The sequence below is a fragment of the Chaetodon trifascialis genome, chromosome 1, assembly GCF_039877785.1.
Source record: "Chaetodon trifascialis isolate fChaTrf1 chromosome 1, fChaTrf1.hap1, whole genome shotgun sequence".
NCBI classification, from domain to species: domain Eukaryota; kingdom Metazoa; phylum Chordata; class Actinopteri; order Chaetodontiformes; family Chaetodontidae; genus Chaetodon; species Chaetodon trifascialis.
Genome location: NC_092056.1, coordinates 25648252 through 25670724, shown reverse-complemented (window position 1 = coordinate 25670724; position 22473 = coordinate 25648252). Strand labels below are relative to the sequence as shown.

Sequence of the window (22473 nt, the reverse complement as noted above, 5' to 3'; positions counted from 1 at the left end):
TATGGACCTGCTGAATTTGGCACATTAGATGCTCAAACACTTTTTGACAAATAACATCATAAGCTACAGATTTTCGTGCCTGACCTGAAGTCATAAAATCATGTCTACATAATATTACATTACAAAACTCTGCTGTTTTTACCTCCTCAGCTATGAGTCCTTGTGAGTGATGAATTCAAACATATTTGACTAAAAAGAGTGAGGCTGAAGAGGGGAATAGAATAGAAACTGAATGAGAGCATTGTAAGTCCTTTTTGGAAGCAAATGTGTTGGCAGGGGGTGGAGGTGGAGAAACAGAGATGTGAAACATCTGCTGAAGACGGCAGGAAACGCAGCTGTACACGGCCCCTTTTCCAAAACATGCAAACAAGCACACGCAAAAACTGAAACCAGCACGATGAACAAGCAGTCTACCTAATCTATTAATGATAACTAAAAGGCAAAATCAGAACATTTTAAGTGACTCTCATGTGCCCTACTTAAATCACGAAAACAAAGCAGTTTTACAGCTGTGTGGCGTGCACAAATGGATGTCTTTCAGCCACACCATATGACTGTGCTCTCTGCTGGTAATAAGTACTTAACAAAGTGACCTGCTGGGGTATTGACCTGCTAATCATGGAGTTTCAACAGGGAGCAGGCAATATCAAAAGAACAGCTGGAGGCTATGAGCCCAGCCCCCTCTTTAAATACATGTGCCTGTGTGAGTGAAGCCTCTTCCTCACATCCTGCAACTGCACTGGGTTCAGCGATCCATTTGAGGCAGTGGTTGATTTTAGGCCTTCGCACACGCTGTTAGGAACTCTCACCGAAACTGCTTTTAATGATGAATTTCAAACTTATTCTGCAGCTAAATGAACATTTAACCCCCTGGCTGGATGTCTGACTATAGGCAGCCCAATGTGGAAGTTAGCTCCACTTCAGCACCCAGGCTACTTGTCAAGACATCATCATTAATTATTGCAAATGCAATATACATACTTCTACTTTTTACTCAGTTGCATGGAAACTGCTATATTAACAATCAAAAGCAGACTATGGACAACACTCATATTTGATGCTCTACAAAGAGCTGGCCTGATAAAATGTTAAAGGTTTATGGCCTCACTTGCCTGACAGTGAGTCATCCCTGCTGGCATTCACACATAGTGAAATTTTTACTGCTGCTAAGTGTAGCAAACTCTTTTTTGTAGTTTACCAAGAAATGCTGCTGCTTTTGTTCCCAATAGACAATTTGTGGGAATCTTACCTGCTTGGCAAGTCCATGCAGACACATTAAATCAACTCCTGATACTGGCATGTAAAATTACCAGACCATTTACTAAATAAAGTTCACAGATCCTCCCACTTACAAAGGCCACTGACATCTAGAGCGGCCATGTAGCAGTGCAGCTGCAGACTGTCACATAACGCAGAGGTCAAAGGTTCCATCACCACAGCTGCATCTGTGCCCACAGTCATGTGCCCTGTGTTAGACAGCAGACCCCTACCTGCTCATTTAATTGCAAGCCGCTGTGGAAAAGACTGTGTGCTCAGTTGCCAAGAATGTAAATAGCATGTTTACTCACAGTCACAGCAGCAGAGTAGCTCTGTTATTGAAAGATGACTCCTTTTTTAAAGAGCTTCCACAAGCCAACAAGCCATCCTCTGCCCAAGAAATCATAACCTCCCCACCAACGCTTAGTCTCTCCAATTGCTCTCTGACACAAACTCAGTTTCTCAGTCACTTCCTTATTAAAAATCATTCTTTAGGCAAAGTGATATTGCAAGAACAACAAGGCCTTGACCTCCAGAGTCTCCTCACTACTGGTTGATTCGACACTGGGTCATCTAGAAATTTAGACTTACAAACTGGGGCTGTCATTTTCAGTCACTGTGGATGGTCCCCTCAGTGAGCAATTTTGAAAGGTACAATAATGGGCCGACTACTTAACCCCCATAAGCTATCTCACTGAGAATTGCTCTTTTAAGTGTCTAAAATCTGATGTCTAATGAGGCCTGACTGCCCGCCTGGTTCCACTGAAGAGTCTGACTGTAAATCACAGATAAGGTTGTCTGGCTGGTTAATGTGTGAGCCATCCAGCCTTCAGACACACACACACACACACACACACACACACACACACACACACAGATAGGCATGTCTGTCTTATCTCATTTCCTGTGTGCCTTCCTCACCTGCTAGTGATAGGGGGGCAGTGCAAACCACTCAGACACTCTCTCAGAAAAGTTTCCCACTTCCACACATACATACATACATACATACACACACACGCACAGGCAGGCACACGCACGCACTCGCACAAGCAAAACATCTCAGCTCATCCTCTTTGCACAGGGCACCAAGCTTTTTGCTGTAATTACCTGTGCACCTATTGATTGGAACAAATGGCACATGTCCAGACAATTCAGGCCTCAAGTTGTCCCTTTCTGTATAATTGTTTAAGTTGCAAAGCCTCTCAGTGGATCAGTACTTGTTCTCTGATCGGACTACGAGGGTTGTTATTTTCCTTTCACTCAAAATTGGAGCCATGACAAAGCCAGAGGAGCTTTGATAGAGCACATGTTTCTCTTTTTTTCAGTTTGATTGGGAAGACATTCACATAAAAAGGTGGAGCGAGACACTGAAACTCTGAAGGATGGGGGTTTTAACCGGTTTTAACTGGAACCACCATATTAAAAATGCTAAATGATAAAAACATGGGAGAACAATTTCAAATTGTAGTATCAGCTGAAGTCTTGTTTCTGTCTCATGCTAGTCATTTCCTGACAAATAACCTGGGTATATTTTTATAATCGACAGACAATCCATCAAGTGGTTCTTATTTTGTTTTACTGATAATATGTAAACCATGACCACGAGATGCACAATAGAGGATATTGAGCACAGTGCAAACCATTAACCAGCTGAAATGCATGCAGTCTACTGCTGTGTTCTCCACTACCTGGCCCTGCAGACCCGTGTTGTTTTTAGTTACTCTACTTAATCAGACTTGTTTTCAGGTTGATGTGCAGCTGAGCTCTTAAGGAACTACATGAAGTCATCTTACTCCATATACAGTACTAAAAAGAATGAAGCCGTCCCACTCCTACCGGTGCAACATACGAACTTTCAGGCACAGCTCACACCAACACAGTCCTCAGACGGGGTCTTATCAGGCTCAGTGAAAACAGCTAAGCAGCGTAAACTGTGTACACTGGAAAAGGAGTTTTTATGTAAGTTCTAGTATGGAGAGTGCTACTTACATACAACGGCGCTTGCTGGGGAATGAGTTTCATGTCCCTGGACCCTGTAAAGAGAGGAAGAAATTAGAGGTCCATTGCAATGTGTTACACTGTATATCATGATAACAAGATTATGTGTTAAACCAGTATTAATACATTATTTAGCCACTTAGAGCAGTGCAACAAGGTGTGAACACAACATTAACACATCAGCCTTGATAAAGCTGACATGGCCAATGTGTTAACTGCCCATTTAGCAGAAGACATCAGCATTTCTGGCCTTCTAACAAATATAAGTGCGATATTCAGCCATCCTTTTCGCTCTGTTTTGCTATCCACACACTCCTGAGGGAAATATCTGGCTCATTAGCTACTAAACGCTCCATGATGTTCATCAGCTAGTCACTAACCAAGTCTCTTGTGTGGTTCTGGGCAGGTAGTACACAGTGGGTGAGCTATATCAGAGCTTTTTTACTGAAAACATCTGCCTGCTGCAGCTGGACATGAGGTGCACTTACTTTCAATCAAACTAAGTAACTGTCCACAGGTAATCAAATGAATGAAAAATAATGTTTTAGTGGACTCAACAACAGCATTTATGAGCAGATAGCAGCATCTCCTTGTTTCACAAAATTTTGTAAACTTCATAAATAAATAAAAAATAAGCACACAGTGTCAGAGCACACAGCAGCACCCAGCAGCATCTCTTTGTTTCTGGTCCCAATGAACGTTAATGTAACATTAATGTATTATTCACAAGAACACAGAAAAATATTTGAGAATAAAAAAAATGTGCATTGTCTCTGTGTCTGCAGACTTTTTTTTTTTTTTTGCATAACCGGCCTTGTGAGCACAGGCATCGGCAAATCCCAGTGATCTCAAAATGCCAGATATCTGCCACGACTACAAACAACAGATGAAGTTAGCAACCGGCTGGTGAACAGAGTGTAGCATCCCAAAATGTTCAAGCTTCATTACTCTAAAGAGTTTAACATACACACTGGACTTCACTAGAGGAAGGCTCTTTTCATAACTGATGATGATAATGCTACGATTTGCAGGTACATCTTCGTGTTTTAGATTATGCTGGTCAACTGCTGCTTGCTCACAGTTATTCACCAAACTTGGAGACGGGTACTGACCCCTGATGAGGTGTCAGGTTCGGTCAAACTTAAAAAACGTCAGCGTGTTCTCAGTGAAATGAGAGGTTAGAAGTGTTGTGCTGGAATAAAACCCTGCAAACAAACAGCTCTAGATAACACAACACTGGACATCTGGGGTTTTTTTTTCTTTTTTTCACACAATGCATGCGTACGAGCTCTCGCAGCATCAGAACATTGTTGCTGACAAGGTGACAGTTAAGCTTGACCCTGGCAGCAGTCCCAACACTCTGTTGGAGGTTAATAGTGCACGAGTACAGAATAGACACACACTGAATGACACGCAGGAATACACACACCCTTATCGTCCAACCACAACTGCCAGGTCCCTATTTGTGCATGTTCATTAGAAGACCCTGCCTCCTCCAATCATCTTTTATTTCTTTGCCAAGCAGAAGAAAAAAGTGGGGTCAGCACCAAAACACTCTTTTCCTCTTCTACATGAGTTTCTGCGGGAAAGATCAGTTATCAGGATTTACCGGCTCATGTTCACGTTTGATTCCCTGCTCCCAGTCTGGGACGCAGCCCTCAAAGCCGTTTTCTGGGCATAAGGTCAGAAACTGCGGGTGTGTAACTACTCCAAACAAATGTACAACGGCTATGGACTTGAGGACAAATGGATTGCAAACCTTTTTGTTGAACTTTCCTGAAGAGATATTGGCCTGCTTGCATTCATCAATGAGTCAAGGGGCTGGTCGGCTTGGAGAGCCAGTATTCTCCTCAGTTATTTGGAGAGACAATTTTCTTTTGTCTGCTGTTTCCTGGCACTAAAACAAGTCCTTGCTGTTGGCCTCAGTGGTCAGCAGTGCATTAATCACATGAACCCCACAGCGGGGGAGGCGGCGACAAAAGGCCAGGACCTAATGAGTTCAGCAGAAAACACCAGAAGAGTCAATGTTGGACTTGACAGAGCACTGAAGCGCGGCGAGGCCAATTCACTTTCTACAGCCCAATCCAAACATTTTTCTTCTTTTCTGCTAAATAAATAGGCTCGAGCTAGAATTAGGCGGATCAGGTAAGGGGATAATCAGTAGCTCTAATAATACTCTGGAGTCTAATCCTCTTGCCTTAAGTGCACTGGGCCAGGGACCAGCTTCTTCACCACATGCACAACTTTGACTGACAAGACTCTCACATTATGTCCCCAACAGGCTCACTGGTTCTTTTATATTTTTGGTATTTTGGACATTCGTCATCTGCCAATGCTCTCTTCATAATCTTACTCCACAGTACATGAGCAGGCATGGGTTGGGATCTTACGCAATGGTACTTCAAGAGGAAAGACTGACATCACTGTTGACTGTTGAAGGTGTTGGGCCTCTGACATTTCATTCACGTGACATCTTATTGAGCACTAGTGGGCCTAACTCATTGCACAATAAGAAAATATTTGGTAGGAAGTGGGTGCATTGCTACATTCAGTCTTCGCTGTTGAGGACAGAGTTGACGGCCTTTATTCATGCAAGGAAGACTTCTGTGGCCTTTATCAGTTCCACCCTGCTTTAAATTCTCCACACATTCACACCTGGCAGCTGAATAACAACAGCTCCGTCTGCCATGGTCACTTCTTTGCAGTTGTTAATACCCTGATTTTCCCAACCAGCCTGGATAAATTTTGCACCTGTATCTGAAACTACACTAAAACTTCAAATCCTCTGTCTTTGATTTAAAAGGGAAAAAAAAGCTTTTTTTGATATTTTCATGTCTCCATTAAAAATGATTACTGTTTCAGCTTTATCTATTACAGTTTTGTAAAAACTGCTGAGCTGTGTGTGGGTCAGACCAGGCTGTTTCAGGAGTGTCCTAAAAAAAAGTGTGATATCAGAATACTTTGATAATCTGACATCGCTTAAATTGAGGTGGGCAGCACAGCAAACATTTCTCTGCTGCATAGCTTTGTTTCAGAAATGTTTACAAAAAGCAATGCTGAGTCACTCAAACCAACAGAATAAGTGGTGTGACAGTTCATCTGGTCAAAGAGTGAGTCGGTATTAAAGAGTACATGAAGGGTCTAATTATTCTTTAACAGTGCAGCTTGCCAACAGCCTGTGTCATTTTTAAACAGAGAAACAATGCTTACACTTAAAATTTGAACCATTTAATAGAGAATTAGATTTCCAGTGAGTGTGCAGGTGGACACATGAGCTTATATGACCTTTAACCATTGCCTATTTCAAAGCAAGCCACCAGAGTCACTGTGTGGTTGTCCACCTCATTCCCTCCGTGTTCAGAATTTTTTCAGCTATGATGCAGGGTTGGAGGTCACAGGTAAAGGAAGCTGATTCAGTGTACTGCATTATCGCAGGGTGTAACTTCTCCACTGGTTGCTTTGGACTCATGGAGCGGCCTGTAACATTACAACACACTTCCAAAACTTCCACTTTAGTGTGACTGTCAAGCTAAGATAGTTAGCCAGTCTAGCCAGAAATGTTAATGCTTTGTGGACAATTCACAAAATACTTTATATAAACACAAAACTATTTTAAAACCAACTTTCCTGAATAAACAAGAAACAAGTTTATATCTATCTTTTGGTTTATAGTTCAATTCAAAAACTGCAGGTACTACTGATGCATTGGTCGTTAGTATATGACTAATCAAATTTTCAATATTAGGGATTAGAAAGAAAATAAATAAACAGCCTTACCAAGCTAATGTGGCTAACAAATTAGTTAAGGCTAACATAGGGCGCCCCGGTAGCACTCCTAGTAGAGGGCGTGTCCTGCGTATGAAGGCTGCATGTCATCCAAACCTTTTTTGCTGGGACCATATACCAACTGTTATACAGGGGGTTGATGAGAGAGGTGGGATTCAACACTAAATCAAACCAAACTTAAGCAATGAGCTAAAAGAGGCTACAAGCTGTGTGAAGTCTCTGTGTTCATCACTACAAGAGACTCTTTCACAAGATAGTCACTTGATTCTATGATAACATCAAAAACAGGCCTTAATTTGGGTTTGATATCTGTTCCCTAGACTGCCTTGAATCTATTTTCTCAACCCCATCGTTGGTATGTGGGTGTGACAGTTCATCTGGTCAAACAGTTCCTCTTGGGCAGCAATAATCATTAAGAGAGTACAAAGGGGACTTCCAGAACAGCTACATGTATACGTCATTTCTAACAATTGCTGTTATGGAAATCACAGAAGTGACAAGATTCAATACACTCATTGCTGTTTCACAAAAAGCTGCAGTATTTTCTCAGAGGTACACAAGTTCCAGGCAATGCACTGTAACAAAGATATCTTAGTGCTGTGGATAATACCTGAATGTCATGTTGCAGTGTACATGTCAGGTGTATCCGTTAACGGTGAAACTGAAGACGTTAGAAACCCTTCTACCAGTTATTTTGTCAAAATATAAACATCCTACGTTTACACCCTTCTCTTGTTTTTCACAAAGCCAATTAATGAAACAATAAATTAAACTAAACAGAGGCCAATATTGAGGTAACCTTTAACAGAGGAATAAGTCAAACTTTTCATTAAAACCCATCATCATCAGACAGTGACTGTCTCAACATCTGCACTAAATCATCCCATCAAACTTGCATTTCTTAGATTCTGATTTGCTTCTTCAAACAAGATGGGTAAATACAAACCTGCAAATCATCCATTTATTTCAAGGAAAGACCATCTATCCAAACCCAATGAAGTTTCCTTCTCTGGTAACAGAAGGACCTTGAGAAAGGACATCCCCTAAGCTCACCCTACGGCCACCCGACACCTGCTTACAGAGATTACACAACCCATTAACTCCACCTAAAACACTGGGTGCAACCAGCCCTTAGCTGAGCTCCTTAGAGTCTCCATTATGGCAGAAACTGCCTTTGAACCGCTGCTAAAAACAGAATTTTCTTCCTCAGCAGCAGGAAGGCCAAAAAGAATCAGGACACCAGCCAGATTCAAGTGCACAGTTGTCACAAATGGACCAATAAATCAAGAGACAAAAGGGTCCCTCAATGCTAGGATAGGAGGGATGATACGCAGAGTCAGGGTTGCGAATGGACCTGATATGGCTTCCAGAGGTCCCATCAGAATAAGCCATAATAGCCATGAGACTGTAGCATGAATGGGAGGATGAATAGGATTAGCTTCACAACTCATTAATCAGACTACACCCTTCCCAATCATCAGCGGAGGATTCCGCAACATGATCACATGCACAGGACAGACCATGACTACTGTGTGTTACCTTAGTCAACACACTTTCCCTGCAGCTTTGTCTGTAAATCGGTCTGTGACAAGGTTTCTCTTGAGGAGAGAGATCCTTGTGCTTGGTGGACTCAAAAGCATGCCAGCATATATGATTGGATGATTCTCCCCCAGGGAGAGGTGCATCCAATGAAGGTAAATGTCACAGTCAATTTCATACTGGTTTGGGTCTGATATACAGTAAGCCACAGGAACAGCATCACTCAGTCTAGTTATATGGATAAAGTGCTTTTTTGATATACCTGATTGCACTCTGACAAAACTTAAAGGTGCCCTGTGGAGTTTTCTAGTCAACAAACAAAAGTTCTATTGACAGAAGGAGTGGATATACCTGTTTCATTACCGTCACCAGTGTCACATTCTGCCACATCATGGATTTTCCAATACTGTCATGATCGTGATAAAAGTTCTAGCATATATAAAAATAGTGTGCTTATCTCTGGCTGCCATAACATGCAGGTAGAGGGCTACACGCACACTCCTCGTACCGAATTACTTCCACTAATTACTATTTTCCTCACTATAACGCCAACTGCAGTAACACAAAGAGGTGGAAGGTAACATTACGAGCAAAGCACGCCTGTATTTCTGTTGCTGGCGGCAGGAACCAACACAAATGGCTTCATCTACTCCCACCATCTGAGCAAGTGTAGACCCAATGGATTAACTTGATGGAAATGTCTCCACAACAACCACAACAAGAACACTGAGGGGCCAGTGCAAAGCAGGAGTCCCTTCAAACCTAAAGCTGAAGGATGGATCGATACCGACGTCAAACTTGGAAACTGTAAGTTTTAGCATTTCTATTTTGCCAAACTGTATATTTTGCTTGTTAACATGTGGAATTTGGCATTAGCATGTTCAACGGCTAATGTGGCAAGTAGCATCTATTGTAGACCCGCACACTGGAGCAATGTCGGCATATTCAATATTGGGGGACACTCAAGAGAAACTGTGTGAATGTTAAGCCTCACTTGAATCCAATTAAATAACCAGAGCAGTATCTTGAATGCTGTTTTTTCACATGGCTTTTGGTGTAGTCTCACATAGCCAGAGCTAACGTTAATCACACTTCATACGGCAACACAAGCTCAACTGATTGTCCTGTTTCACAAAAGCCCCCTCTGCTGCGTGCCGCATGTACTTTTGCATATATTGGTTTTTTGCCAAATAAATGCTGTTGAGATGCCTAATTCTACCTCTTGTCAGACTCCGAGAATGAATCACATTACGTTTATTAATTAACCTATATTATAGGTCAGGTTACTCCTTCCAAAATGTATGAAGGCCTGTACCTCAAAATAAATCAAAGAGATCAGAGAGAATTCACTATAGATCTGATCACATTACAACATGCGCAGGAACAATGAACTGGTGGTAGGAACAATACACATTGGGTAGATCAGGGGTGATTAGAGGCCCATGATGACATCAATATAATCTTTTCTGTCTGTCTAACTCCCCCAGAGACCTCCTGTAGGGACATCTGAGTTCTCCTGTCCAAAGGCCACATCTGCTTAAATTGTTAAAACAAATGCACATGGTAGGTGCAGGTCAGGGTTCTTCAGCTGCTTGTTTGAGTATTTCAAAACCAAAATGCTTCAGGAAATAAACAGCATGGTTTCATGGATGACGTAAAGGTGCTAACCTAACTCAACCCACAACAGTGACCTAAGCGTTCATTGACGGCATAAAATGCAAAGAGCCATTTAAAGAGTCATTATCATACCGAAATTTGGTTGATGGCTGCTTACTAACCTTATCACAAAACGGCATCAATACTGGGAAATAAACTGATCAACACTGCACCTCATTGTTCTTAATGGAATACGTGACTGACTGTTAACATGCTTTAAATGTTATGGTACTTGAATAGACTTATTTGCATCTACTTGTATGATGACGTGTCTTCTTAACTCTCTACTCATTGTAAATGCCCAACTGTTGAACATTTTCCACACAACCAACTATCACGCCTCTCCTGCAGAGGCAGAGACCTGGAGCTTAGACCTGTAATAACTAACTCCTGGGTGTGAAGCTTAACATTTGCTGCTGAAAAAAAGCACAGTGCTCATCAAATCTTTCCTTAATAAAGCCCAAAGCAGAAAGTGGAAGCCAGCAGCTGCTCAGAATCCAGTGCAGCCACTCGAAATAAAACAGGACACATCGTTTGAACTCAATGTACATATGGCAATGCACAACTTTACAGCAGTGTTTTACCTCCCCAGAGCTTCATACTGCAGTCTTTCTGGGTCAGAAACCTCTCACTGGCCATTAATTAACTAGAAGAATGTCAATGCGGATTTGTATTATGGGGACAACAGTTACCTGGGGCAGCTCTTCATGAAGCTTTTTGAATTTGGCTGTGCAAATAGAGCTGCAGCCACCAGTCAAGAGAGACAGAAGCCCAATATAGACCTGAAGTGTCATCCAACACCGGGGCTCCATGATGACAACAGAGACAGCACTTAAGTCTCAGAGAGGGGCTGGACTAAGGTTACCTCACCTATGTTGGCGTACCCCTTCTAGCATAAACTAGCCAAGGACAACCTGGCCAGGATACTTTACTCTTTCTGCCCATTTTGGTCTATTTTTCCACTGATACATGGAAATGACAAACATGCAAAACATCACTGAGAGGCACTTTGTCTTGACATAAAATCCACATGGGATTCTGCTCGTTTTCTAATGATGAGCAATGACACTGAGATCCTTTGACAAACACCGGCAGCTTTAGGGGTTCAATGCCCACTTGGGTCACCCTTGCTTAAGTTGTAAGGCCTCATGGTACAGTAAGGAGCTTTGGATAAAAACCTCCACCAAATGTCAGATAAGCGTGCCAGGAAGAGCTTTCATGCTGGTTTTAAGCCTGGTGAGAGACACAGTTCATGTTGAACTGTTCAACAGTTCTTCATCTTAGCTCCTCTTCACTTCCTTTTATTATTTTATTACCAACCTGTTTTTACCATGTCATACATTTTATTAGGTTTGGAAGTGATGGAGCACTTGATGGATATTAAATCGAATTCACCTTTTAAATCTGCAGTAGAAATAAAGACTTTATGAACCTAAAGATGTTTTTGGCTGATAGGCTAGCTTGCCTTTTCGTTCTAAATAAAAGTTTCATTCCAAACATTAAAAATGTCTGACTCCACACAAGACTCTTGATGACCATATCAGTCAAATTCATGAAGAATTCACCACCTAGTTTCCTCAGTGAATGTATAACGTTTGCAATCCCAGCCTTCAAATGCAGTACACGGAAGGAGGATTGAGACTCCGTGTGGCTCAGCTGGGTTTGATGTTTAACTCTGACGTTTGTTTAACCTCTCATGCTTTCTCCCCTGGTTAACCACTAGTTACTGGCTTACCACTACAACATGTGGTACACTGACTGTATTCTTCTGCAGCGCAAAACTCCACAGAGAGCAAAGTGCGTCTGCTGTTTGTTGAATCCTTGTGTAACTCTTTTTACGGTTCACTATCAGTTCTGCTCCTCTGGGGCACAGCTAAATTAGTCAGGGCAACGTCACCTCCTCAACAACGCCAACGCAGTAACTCGGACACACCATGTTGACTACCGTTTAGATAGTCACGGCTGTTTGATTTAATCAAACGTAGCTATTGTGTCTATGGACAGATATGAGGCCGTCCTGGTGACGTGACCTCACTCTGCCACACAAAAGCTGCCTCTATGCAGAAACTGCACACAAACGCTGGCTGACAACACAAGGCCGGGGGATGAAAGGTCTCCTCAGTGTTTGGTGACAGTTATTACCCTCTCCACTGAAACCAAATACCTGTGGGCCCAGATAGTATTATCTTTTTGTGAGGCACACTGGGGGCTGGCCTGTAATCAGGGCCTGTGCCTTGATCAACGCTCCTCCCCAGGTCTGATGCCACCCCCTCCCCCTCTGTTTCCACACCATGGGATGCTCCCTTGGTATTTTTAAAATCTGTTGTTTTACAGGGGGTTATGTGCAAACTATTTCTTGGTCAGGATCAGTTACCGGGATGCAGAAAACACAGAAGGAATCGTGGAATTTGATAATAAAAACAGAATCAAATGTAAAATACAGAATATTGTAGAAACCTTTAAAAAAACTGTCATTATGAGTGTTTTTTCAAAGCGTCTAAACCAAATGAACACACACACACAACTTGTACTTGTTTCCTTGTTTTGTCAGTGACAAAATAAAAAAAAAAACTACAATGTCAGTTTCTGCTCAAGCACTGTAAACAAGCAGGAGCTTCGCCTGAATGTGAGAGTAGCCTCCATCTAGCCTCCATCAGACCCACTTACCCAGAGTATTTGAGCTGCATGTGGCGGATGTCAATTGTGCAACGTAGTGTTACATCAGCTTCATCGATATTCAATTAAATTTTGATTATCCTATTAAATTGCTGACATTCTATTCATCCATCACATGAAGAGAGACTGAAAAATGAAAACAGAAAACACAGAATTTGGGAAAAAATAAAATGGAATCTGGAAAGATTCAAATGGATTTCACTAGGCCTTAACTTTAGACTTAGCGTGCAGACGCATGAGCAGTATCATTCTTCTTCTCTAACTATTGGCAAGAAGGGGAATAAGAGTATTTCCCAAAACACTGAAGTTTTCACTTTTAAGCAAATATGAGTGTGTGTTTTAGGCATGGTAACCCCTTCACAAAGAACAGGCTTGTGCTAATATTTGGAGGAACGTTTGAAAGGTGTCTTGGCTTTCTGATTAAATGTGCTGCACTGAAAAATTCAATATGGCCCAGAATCCTGCAAAAGGACAAACATGCCATTTACTTTTACCTTGTGTAAATGTTCAACATTAGAAAATCAACAGGGCAATTTCTGCTACTTGAATTCAGCTGCACTTGGCAATTCAATTTCTCGCAGGATGCTGATGGGTGATAGCTAGGTGAGCAATGTGGATTTCAACTTATTTACAGAAGCAGACACTGGGAGAAAATCTCTCAAAATGATGAATATGGCATTTAACTGTCAACGCGCTGCACTTACTCATTCAACCATGGAGTGTGAAATAACAAAGTGACATTGAAAAGAACACAAAATAGGAGCCATGGAGCAAATAAAACTCAAAGGTAGACGGGGAGACATCAGAGTTTTAGGAAAGGAAAGCGGCTGTTAGTCGCATTTGAGAGGTAAGAGGTTTAGCCTGGAGAATCCTGAACAATGCAAACCTCAGTCTCACAGCAGGCCTGATCAGATTAACGTTACCCGTGCTGCAGGAACATCTGAAGTGTGTTGTGAGGTTACATCATTTCAATTAACAAATCAACTGTAATTGAAACGTGGGGCATGGGGCAACGATGCAACATGTACAGTATAAGTATTGACATCCAGAGCGTTGACAGCAGCCACATGCTGGCTTTGTTGTTAGCACCAGCATCTCACAGCATCGACGTCACCTCCATCCCTTCTATGTGAGGCTAAGACATGCAAGTTTGGTCAATCAGAAACTCTAAATTGCCCACAAATATGCATGTGTTTGTGTGTCCAAAGCATTACAACCGCATGATTCATGTCAACCCATTTTCAAAAATGGCCAGTTTTGAAGAAGAAGTGTGACGCTAAAAGCACCGTGGTGGTTTCGGGAACTTAACTCCCAGTAACGTGTTGAATTGCTCACTTCCCCCGCTGGTTCCCTGTCTGTATAACAGGCATCTAAGCCCACAAGAATGCTCTACTTCTCCCACATGAAATGAACGAATGGGTGGATTTCTAATTGAGATAAATACTTGTGATCTAAATATTTTCTTAAGTTGTCCACCTCTGCAGCTAAAACACTGAATGCAAGCTCCAGTCTTATCATGTATGCACTGCTGGCACGCGATCCAGATTTTTTAAAGGGACACTACACCAAACACACATGGAAATCAGCCATGCACAGCCTGAGAAAACTGGAGTATGAAGTCTTTTGTGGCTGTGATGGAGCTTTCTAAACAATCATCATCAGGATTATCGCAATTTGGGCTTGAGACATTTTTGAATGACTTGAATTTTGAATGTACTGTACGATGTACTGTATCATCATACACATTATGAGTTACTGTCCCTGGTCTGGTACCACCTGTTACACGTGACCAATCACAGCTTCTTCATGCACAACATACACCATGTGACCAAAAATGAGAAAGTCAGGGGGGAGAAGAAAGCAGAAACACCGAGCCCACCTTAAAAGAACTGTGAGTAAAGTGGAAGAGACTCCGTATTGAGAGAACGTGTCTCAGTGAGAAAGCTATATCCAAAAAGTGGATCATTTCTTTTTAGCTTCTGAGGGATTTTTTTTTGTGTTTGTGTGTTCAACTTAAATCATTTGAAAATGAAATGAGCCTCCATATTCTATCCTTTCAGGGAGATATCAGCTTTTCATACTAATCATAGCAGGAGTTTTATGTACAGTAGTCGGCTAAATTCAAAGCTTTAACAAATAACTGTCTTTCAAGGAAACGTCTGTGCAGACATAAAATACGTAATTTCCCATAAACAGGGTCCATCTGTAATTAACAGTGCACTCATTGGTCACACATCTTATCAATAGCACTGCGCTTTATCACTGAGACAGACATTGCTAGGCACAGGAGGTACACCACAGTCAAACTTTGCCCTGGAGAATACTATCAAAACAAAGACACCGGTACAACATTCAGAATCAAAGTGCAACTTCATATAAAATAGTGTTTTTTTCTACAGCATAAAAACTGCTTGTTGAATTCGTCTTCCAACTCCTGTCACCTTAAACAACAGGGCAACTTTTAAAGCTCAGCTAACGAAGCGGCACACCAAGGCATCAATGGAAAACTTACCCACAGTCTGTGTGTTGATGATGGCTGTGAGCAGACTATCAGGTGCACATTAAATTCATTTTAAGTCCATCAGAGCGAGCAGGTGTGTATATATTCTGCAGGTATCCTCAGCGGCGGGCATGCAGGCTCTCACCACACTGATTACTCTGAGCTAAATATGGCTTTGTGCTAACACACACAGTAGGCAGATCAAAGCCCTGATGTCAGAGGCGAGAGGCGGAGCCTGAGGGCCACAGGTCAGGTGTCTGCTGCAACTGCAATGGTGCAACTACAGCTCTCCTGGGTCTGTCTTCCAAACAGACAGTGCCCCTATTAAACGTGATGCAGAGCATGTGCAGATACACACTTCTCCTATCTCCTAATCAATCAATCAGACAAAATAATCAGCTGTAGTGAGAGTGTTAGAGGAAGGGTCAAGGCCAATGTTGATGTAAAAATCCATGAAACAGCATTGAAACAGTTGCTCAACCTCAACCCTTTAATTATAGGGAAACTCAAAGGGGCCAGTGGTGGAAAAGCATTCAGATCATTTACTTTAGTAAAAGCAGCAATGCCAAACTCTAAGAACACTCCGTTACAAGTTTAAGTCCTCCACTCAAATTGCCATTTCGGTAAGTGCAAAATAATCAGCCATAAAGCTGCAACAATTAGCTGAGCACTGAATTGGTCCATTGACAGAAAAATAATCTGCAGCGATTTTGATAATTGATTAATTAAGTCATTTTTCAAGCATGAAACTTGAAAAAAGATTGTTCAGGGTATTCAGATGTGAGAATTTAGTGCTTTTCTTCCTCTTATGTAGCAGTAAATTGAATATTTCTGGGGTTTTCTAGTAGGGGCTAGTTGGGCAAATCAAGACATGTGACAAAGTCATCTCGGACTGTATGACAATGTGATGAGCATGTTTTACTATTTTAATAGATTAAACAATTAAATCTATTAATAGAGGAAATAATAGGCAGATTAATCAATAACAAAAGTAATTGTTAGTCACAGCCTTAATTAGCAGCCTAACATAATTACAGTATCAAAAGAGAGAGGACTCATTATGAGGAATGGTCCCTGTCAGGGCATTAACATGTAAACAGTACTTTAATTGCAGCTGGTCGAGTTAGTGCTCAGTTAACAGCTTTCTATAGTGCCTATTTTAATCTATCTTAATGCATCTAATTGTATAAGCTGTTATATAAACGTAGCGGAGCCAAACATAAATTATTCCCTCAGAAATCTAGCAGAGTAGCAGTGTAAAGAAATACTCAAGTAAAGTACAAGTGTCTTGTGGCTCTTGAGTACTTGTACCTAATTACTTTTACATCTCTTCCAACTGGCTTCTTTTCTTTGGTTGTAGGAATGTGTCAGGTTATAAATGTTCTGTATTGCGGCACCTCTATGTCTTTAAGGTTTAGATGCTGACTATGAAGCGCAATGTCCCAGGTTTGAATTTGGCTGGGGACTTTTGTGGCATCTCTCAATTTCCTTCTCTCCACTATTGCTATCTAATGAAGGCATAACATTTTTAATATGCACTGTGCACCAGACAGACTGCATTTCTTATCAGCAAGGAGGAGTCTTGGTGTTTGGGGAGTCTGAAAATGTCTTCCACATGACAGTAAAATCAGTCAAACAACCTGCTGGATTTCTCAAATTTTGCTTTAAGTGTGTGTTTGAGGAAAATGGCCTATATGTGTGACTCAAACACAATCAATACTAAAACTACAGAGATTCAGCTGAGGTACATGGAGTGCAGACTCCTGCAGTGCGGCTATCTCGACACACCTTTATGGACCACAAAAAAAAAGGAACTAACTTCAGGTTTGTTTCACTGCTCAGCACAGAGACCCCTGAGTGCGCAGACAGAGGCTCAGTGGCCTTCTATATACCTCGTATTACACGTACCATGACAGGATTACATTCACAGGTAGGAAATATTCCCTGTATACATATCACATGGCATAATCTGACTTCAGTATGTATACAGGAGAAGACTTCCTCCAGATAGCTTTGAGCCCAACAGCAAATACCCCAGCTGCTTTGTACCCCATCCATCCTGACAATCCAGTTTTTGCAAGCATCTATTTGCATGGTTGGATCTGAGCCCCCTGCCTTCTGTTTGTTTTGCATTTGATTCCCGCTGGTCAGCATACAAAGGTTTATTTCTATCCATTTATACATATATCCTTTATTTCTAGTACTTACACACCACAATAAAAGGCAAGTCTACAGACCACTTGATGAGCACATCATCATCATCATCATTAGACCTTACACTTTATGTATTAGTACAATCTGAACAACTAGAATGCAGATGTAAACAATAATGTGTCATGGTCAGTGTACAGCACAATAATGTACACACATATACCTTTTTGGTATCAACCAAAAAATGCGTCAGAAATTTGATTTAAATCAACATTTTGACAATTTTACTCAGGTTAAATTCTTGCATGGCATTGTGCTGGTATTGGTGCTACAACTCAGGAACTGTATCTGTATTATTGTCCTAAAATTTCACATCACACCCCTCCCTCCCGTTGGTAGCAGGATGGCCTTTCGATCCACCATCATATCTACCTGCTGCACATTTGGACATTAGAGATTTGGAAGCAGAACAGACACACAAGTCCAGACTGGCAAAGTTTTTAACATTTCTTTGTAGAAAGATGTGCTGGCACCACAGGCATAGTAACAATTAACGACAAAGTCTGGCCGATAAGTCCCTGGAGGAAAGAGACACTACTCCAGGGCACAACACTTGCACAAGCTGCAGACATGGCTGCTGTTTTGGAACGGTGAGTGTGGCTGCTGTTTGGCGTGCTGAGAGGATTCCAGCGATTCCAGTCTTAACAAAAACAAAGTCAAGGCTTTATTGTGAATATCAGCAGGGAATTCAGCAGTCGCCCTCCCAGGCATACAAAACCCATCCACGAGACAGCACTGCATCATGATCTCGTACCTGTAAGACTTCCCCTAATGCTTCCATTCTATACTAAATACAGTGTAATTACATGGCTGACACTGTGCATATCCTCCATCATCATTAAATTAGGGGGTTTGTGAAGATGAGAAATTGGCTGGGTTCAGCTTGGAGCCAGCAGAATCCTCATGGTAATTTACAGTACTCTAAATGGGAGGCCGACTCCTCTTTCATTTGTCTCTTGTACTGGAGCTAAATACACATTTCTGGCTGGGACGGCCGCACAAGTGAACCCAAAGTTTGTTGGAAGAGACAAACAGCGTCGACAAATGAGCATTTGTTTAATGGAAGTGTCGTGTATCCCCTCTCCCCTGACAGTCCAAACTGTAATTGAGAAAATCTTACTTTCATCTTTCTTTGCAGATTGAGTGTCATTCTAGATATCCAGTGATTAAAAAATTACACCTACATACTCTGAAAATGTGATGGCCCTGATCTTAAAAAGATTGATTTTGAATTTTAGCATTTCAAAACTAAACCTGTCACATGTCCATTTAATACACTGCACTGTGATTTTTTTTTTTTTTTTTTTTTTTTTTTTCATTTAATGCTGACGTCTTGAGCAGTAGACATTTTTGAGATTTATTACCTTTAGTGTCCAAATTAGACACGCAGACAAGTATACTGCATTATGGCAGTAAAGGGCAGAGTCAAAATGTGGCAAATGATGGTTAATGAGCTGGGTGATTGGTGGTTCAAATCCAAGGATGTCTACAAATGACCAACAGGCGAAAAGCAGCAGCCTCCGGTGGTCCTGCTCTGTAGCTGCCACCAGTAGACCACTGCAGCTGTATTGGGGAGTTCCCAGTTTGGGACTGTGTGTTTGTGTGAAGCTTAAAGAAATTTCCTTTAGGATATAAAAGTTAAAAATTAGCAAAGTATCTGAAGTGTTACTGTAAATCAGACACACCCTTGGGAAGCTTGAGGAAGGAGTCAGAAACACAGCGTTTCCTCAGATCAGATCTGAGGATGGTGAGTACCAACATTTAAAGGCAGTGACTATGATTTACAGGCCAATGCCACAATGAAAAGCATCCGCATGGAGACGCAGAGTCAGATATTCAGTTGACCCTGACTGTAAGAAGTCTGTGCAATGACAGCGAGAGAAACAGCCATGAAATGAGCCCAAACCAGTGCGCACGATGGTCCCGCCACGATGTTGGAGGAGTGTTAACAACTGTGTAAAGTCTTTGTAATCCACAATCTCTGACTAAAAAGAGACTTTTCTGTGAGGTAGGAGGTAATAAAACAGGCTCTGGATCCTCGAATCCTTCCAGGTGCTCCTTCACATTCTGCTAGTTTTCTGCTACTTTTCTCAGATTACTGGTTAAAACGGAGGATCATTTAAGATGAGACACTGGTGTGGGATCCAAGGAGCAGGTGAAGGTAAACCAGGTAAAGCAGCGCCCCCGTTTAAACTAGCCGCTGAGCATCTTCACCAGAGCAGACTGCACAACTTCTGACTGAGCAGGATACGGTCCACGCAATCCTGAAGAAGATGTGACCTCTGAGCTATGGGTGTGTTACAACATGGGAAACCAGAGGGCGGCCATGTTTATGCGCCTGGCCCTTTGAACGCGTTTAAGTGGGTGAGGTCAAGCGAGTGTAAATGAATTAGTAGGGAACTGTTTTCTTCACATGTGTGCAGATCCTCCCACTAGCATGATAAATAAAGCTTGTGCAGTTGAACTTCCTTGATGAAAAAAAGAAGGAGCCCCATGGAGATCTGAAGTGTGACCGTGCTGCCAAGCAGTGACTTTATCATGATTTTAATGAGCTTACTGGAAGTTACTGGAAGGTTTCCAAGATGCACAGTTAAGACAGGGCAGTTTATCAGTATTTATCATTTATCCATCACTATAATTATACAAAGGGATTTTGAACCAAACGTGGAGCTGTACTGATTAATTATGCAATGCAATTAAGTCAGGTCTCTGCCAGAATCACTTGAGGATTAAAGCTTAAAATTTTTACCTTAGTTTGACTTCATCAGCATGAAAAGTGGCTCAAAATCACATGATTTGCCCAAAAGTGAATGTGTGCAAGCATATATGAGTATTAAGGGGTTATTTGTCCATAAATGTCCTATACATGTTAATATCGCCTTTAATCAAGCGAGCTGCCTTTCTGGATGCACTAAGCTAACGTTGAATACTAATATTCCTTAATGGCCTTCACTTAGCGTCAACGGACAAGTGTGTACTCATGTTAGCATGCTTTTGTGAATCTCCTGCATTGCTTTTGTATCGTATCATTTCACATTACTGTGGCTCTGTCGTGTCGCTGAGTTCACAGAAACGTGAGAAGTTCCCACATTGGCCCCGCAGGCTGTGAATGAGGATGTCATGGCTACCAAGCAACAAGTTAAAGCCCAGCGTCCAGCAGCCATTGAACTACTTCTCTCCATGTAAAAACGCCACCGAGAGAAGCGCAGACCCGCCGCGGTGTGTTCACACCAGCCTGCAGTTAACACATAAATGACTGCTCTTACCTCAAGCTGATGAAGCACAGAGTGAGGAAGCAGCAGCAGCAGCTTTTGGACGCATAATAATCCTCCTGGATGGGCTGCCAGTGCCTGGAGCTGGGCCGATATGTTCAGAAGTTAGCGGTGTGCAGTGGATGAGAGTCCGCTTACCAACAGGACACACTTTTCTTCCAGTTGTTAGTGTTTCCCAGGACAACTCCATGAGAGGAGGAGTCTGCGGGAGGACGTTTCAAGCCTTATTTGCATTGGGTTTGTTTAAGGAGTTCAGAGTCTCACTACAAGTACGTTTCCAGGGAGGCCAAACCAACCGCAGTGATTTCTTTAACAATTTTTTGAAAGAGACTTGAAGTAAAGTAGTACGCTTGTTCAAGATAAGGTGAAAGTGTCGCGTTCGCTCCTCGGAGCAAGATGAAGCTAGCAAAAACGTATTATCATCATCATCCTGTGTGGGTTTTTCATAATAAAAGGACAAACTGTAAACGATCTTCATCCTCAGGAAGCTGACTAATGCAAGGCACTGGGTAACATTATATTCTTGAACTAAAAAAAAGGAGGGAAAATTATTAGAAAAAAAAATCTTTTCAAACCTTCTTTGTTCAGACTTCTGGACGTCTTTCCTTATTCTTGTTTTCATTTTTATTCTGTATGTTTATTCATTTTCTACCTGTGTTGCTGTAGGTCAACAACTAAATAAATAAATAAATAAATAAATATTTTGTTCTGGGCAAGTTCATTCTGTTTTGCCTCCTAGGTTGTTTATGTATTCATTCATTCGTCCATTCTTGTTTGTTTGTTTGTAGCTAGCAAAGTAGACCTCTTAACCAGCTGTAGCTAACCGGTGTCTGTCAAACTTTGCTTTTATTTTGAAGGCAAAGGTCAAAGCCACAAAATAGCTAATTACCAATTTCTGTACATTAACAGAGGTTTTACCATGTTTCCAGAAATAAGTGAAGATAGGAAGTATTAAGTGTCACTGAACAATATGTTCACTTTTACTTGTAGTTTTATTGAACTATTATCACCTTGATGTACTGCTCAGACTCCACCAATGCAACTGCCATATTGTAAGGTCAACTATACATCCTATGAGAATGTTAGGCATGCAGCGATACTATTTCAGGATTGAAATGCATTAACTTGTAAGGTCACTAAATCCACTATTCAGTACAGACACGGTGACTGAATATCATGAAATACCACCGTGATTGCTTGCCATACAGTTTGACAAGGTCACTGATTACAGCAGACACATTCTATGAATCTGTAGGAACAGGCTGTCTTTTCTTTCTTTCTTTCTTTCTTTCTTTCTTTCTTTCTTTCTTTCTTTCTTTCTTTCTTTCTTTCTTTCTTTTTCAGGTTATTAAAGTACCAAGTCAATGTTTCGGGCTAAGTGGTCAAACTCTAACCAACTGTCATTACAGTGTGAGTCACATATACTTGAATTGTCCAGTGGTCCTGTGTTGGTGATGCTCTATAGGGAGGTTCCACTGCTGTCTCGTCGTGAATGCATGTTGTACCTATCACCTTTTCGGCACAGGAGATAAAAACTCTTGTGGTTTGAACTGCCCTCTACTGGCTCAGAAGGCCTTC

General features: G+C 41.6%; 1 protein-coding gene across 4 annotated transcripts in view; it reads right to left on the bottom strand.

The window, feature by feature from the left end:
• Nucleotides 1–21042, bottom strand: part of LOC139348977 (A-kinase anchor protein 13) — a 108269-nt gene extending 87227 nt beyond the window's left edge. For all 4 annotated transcript variants that reach the window (XM_070989455.1, XM_070989531.1, XM_070989616.1 and 1 more), the window contains exons 1-2: nt 20890–21042; nt 3247–3290 (exon numbers count right to left, since the gene is read on the bottom strand). In XM_070989455.1, the coding sequence (XP_070845556.1) occupies nt 3247–3279 (33 nt within the window). In that variant the 5' untranslated portion in view covers nt 3280–3290; nt 20890–21042. The remainder of the gene's footprint in view (nt 1–3246; nt 3291–20889) is intronic.
• Nucleotides 21043–22473: the final 1431 nt, after the last annotated feature.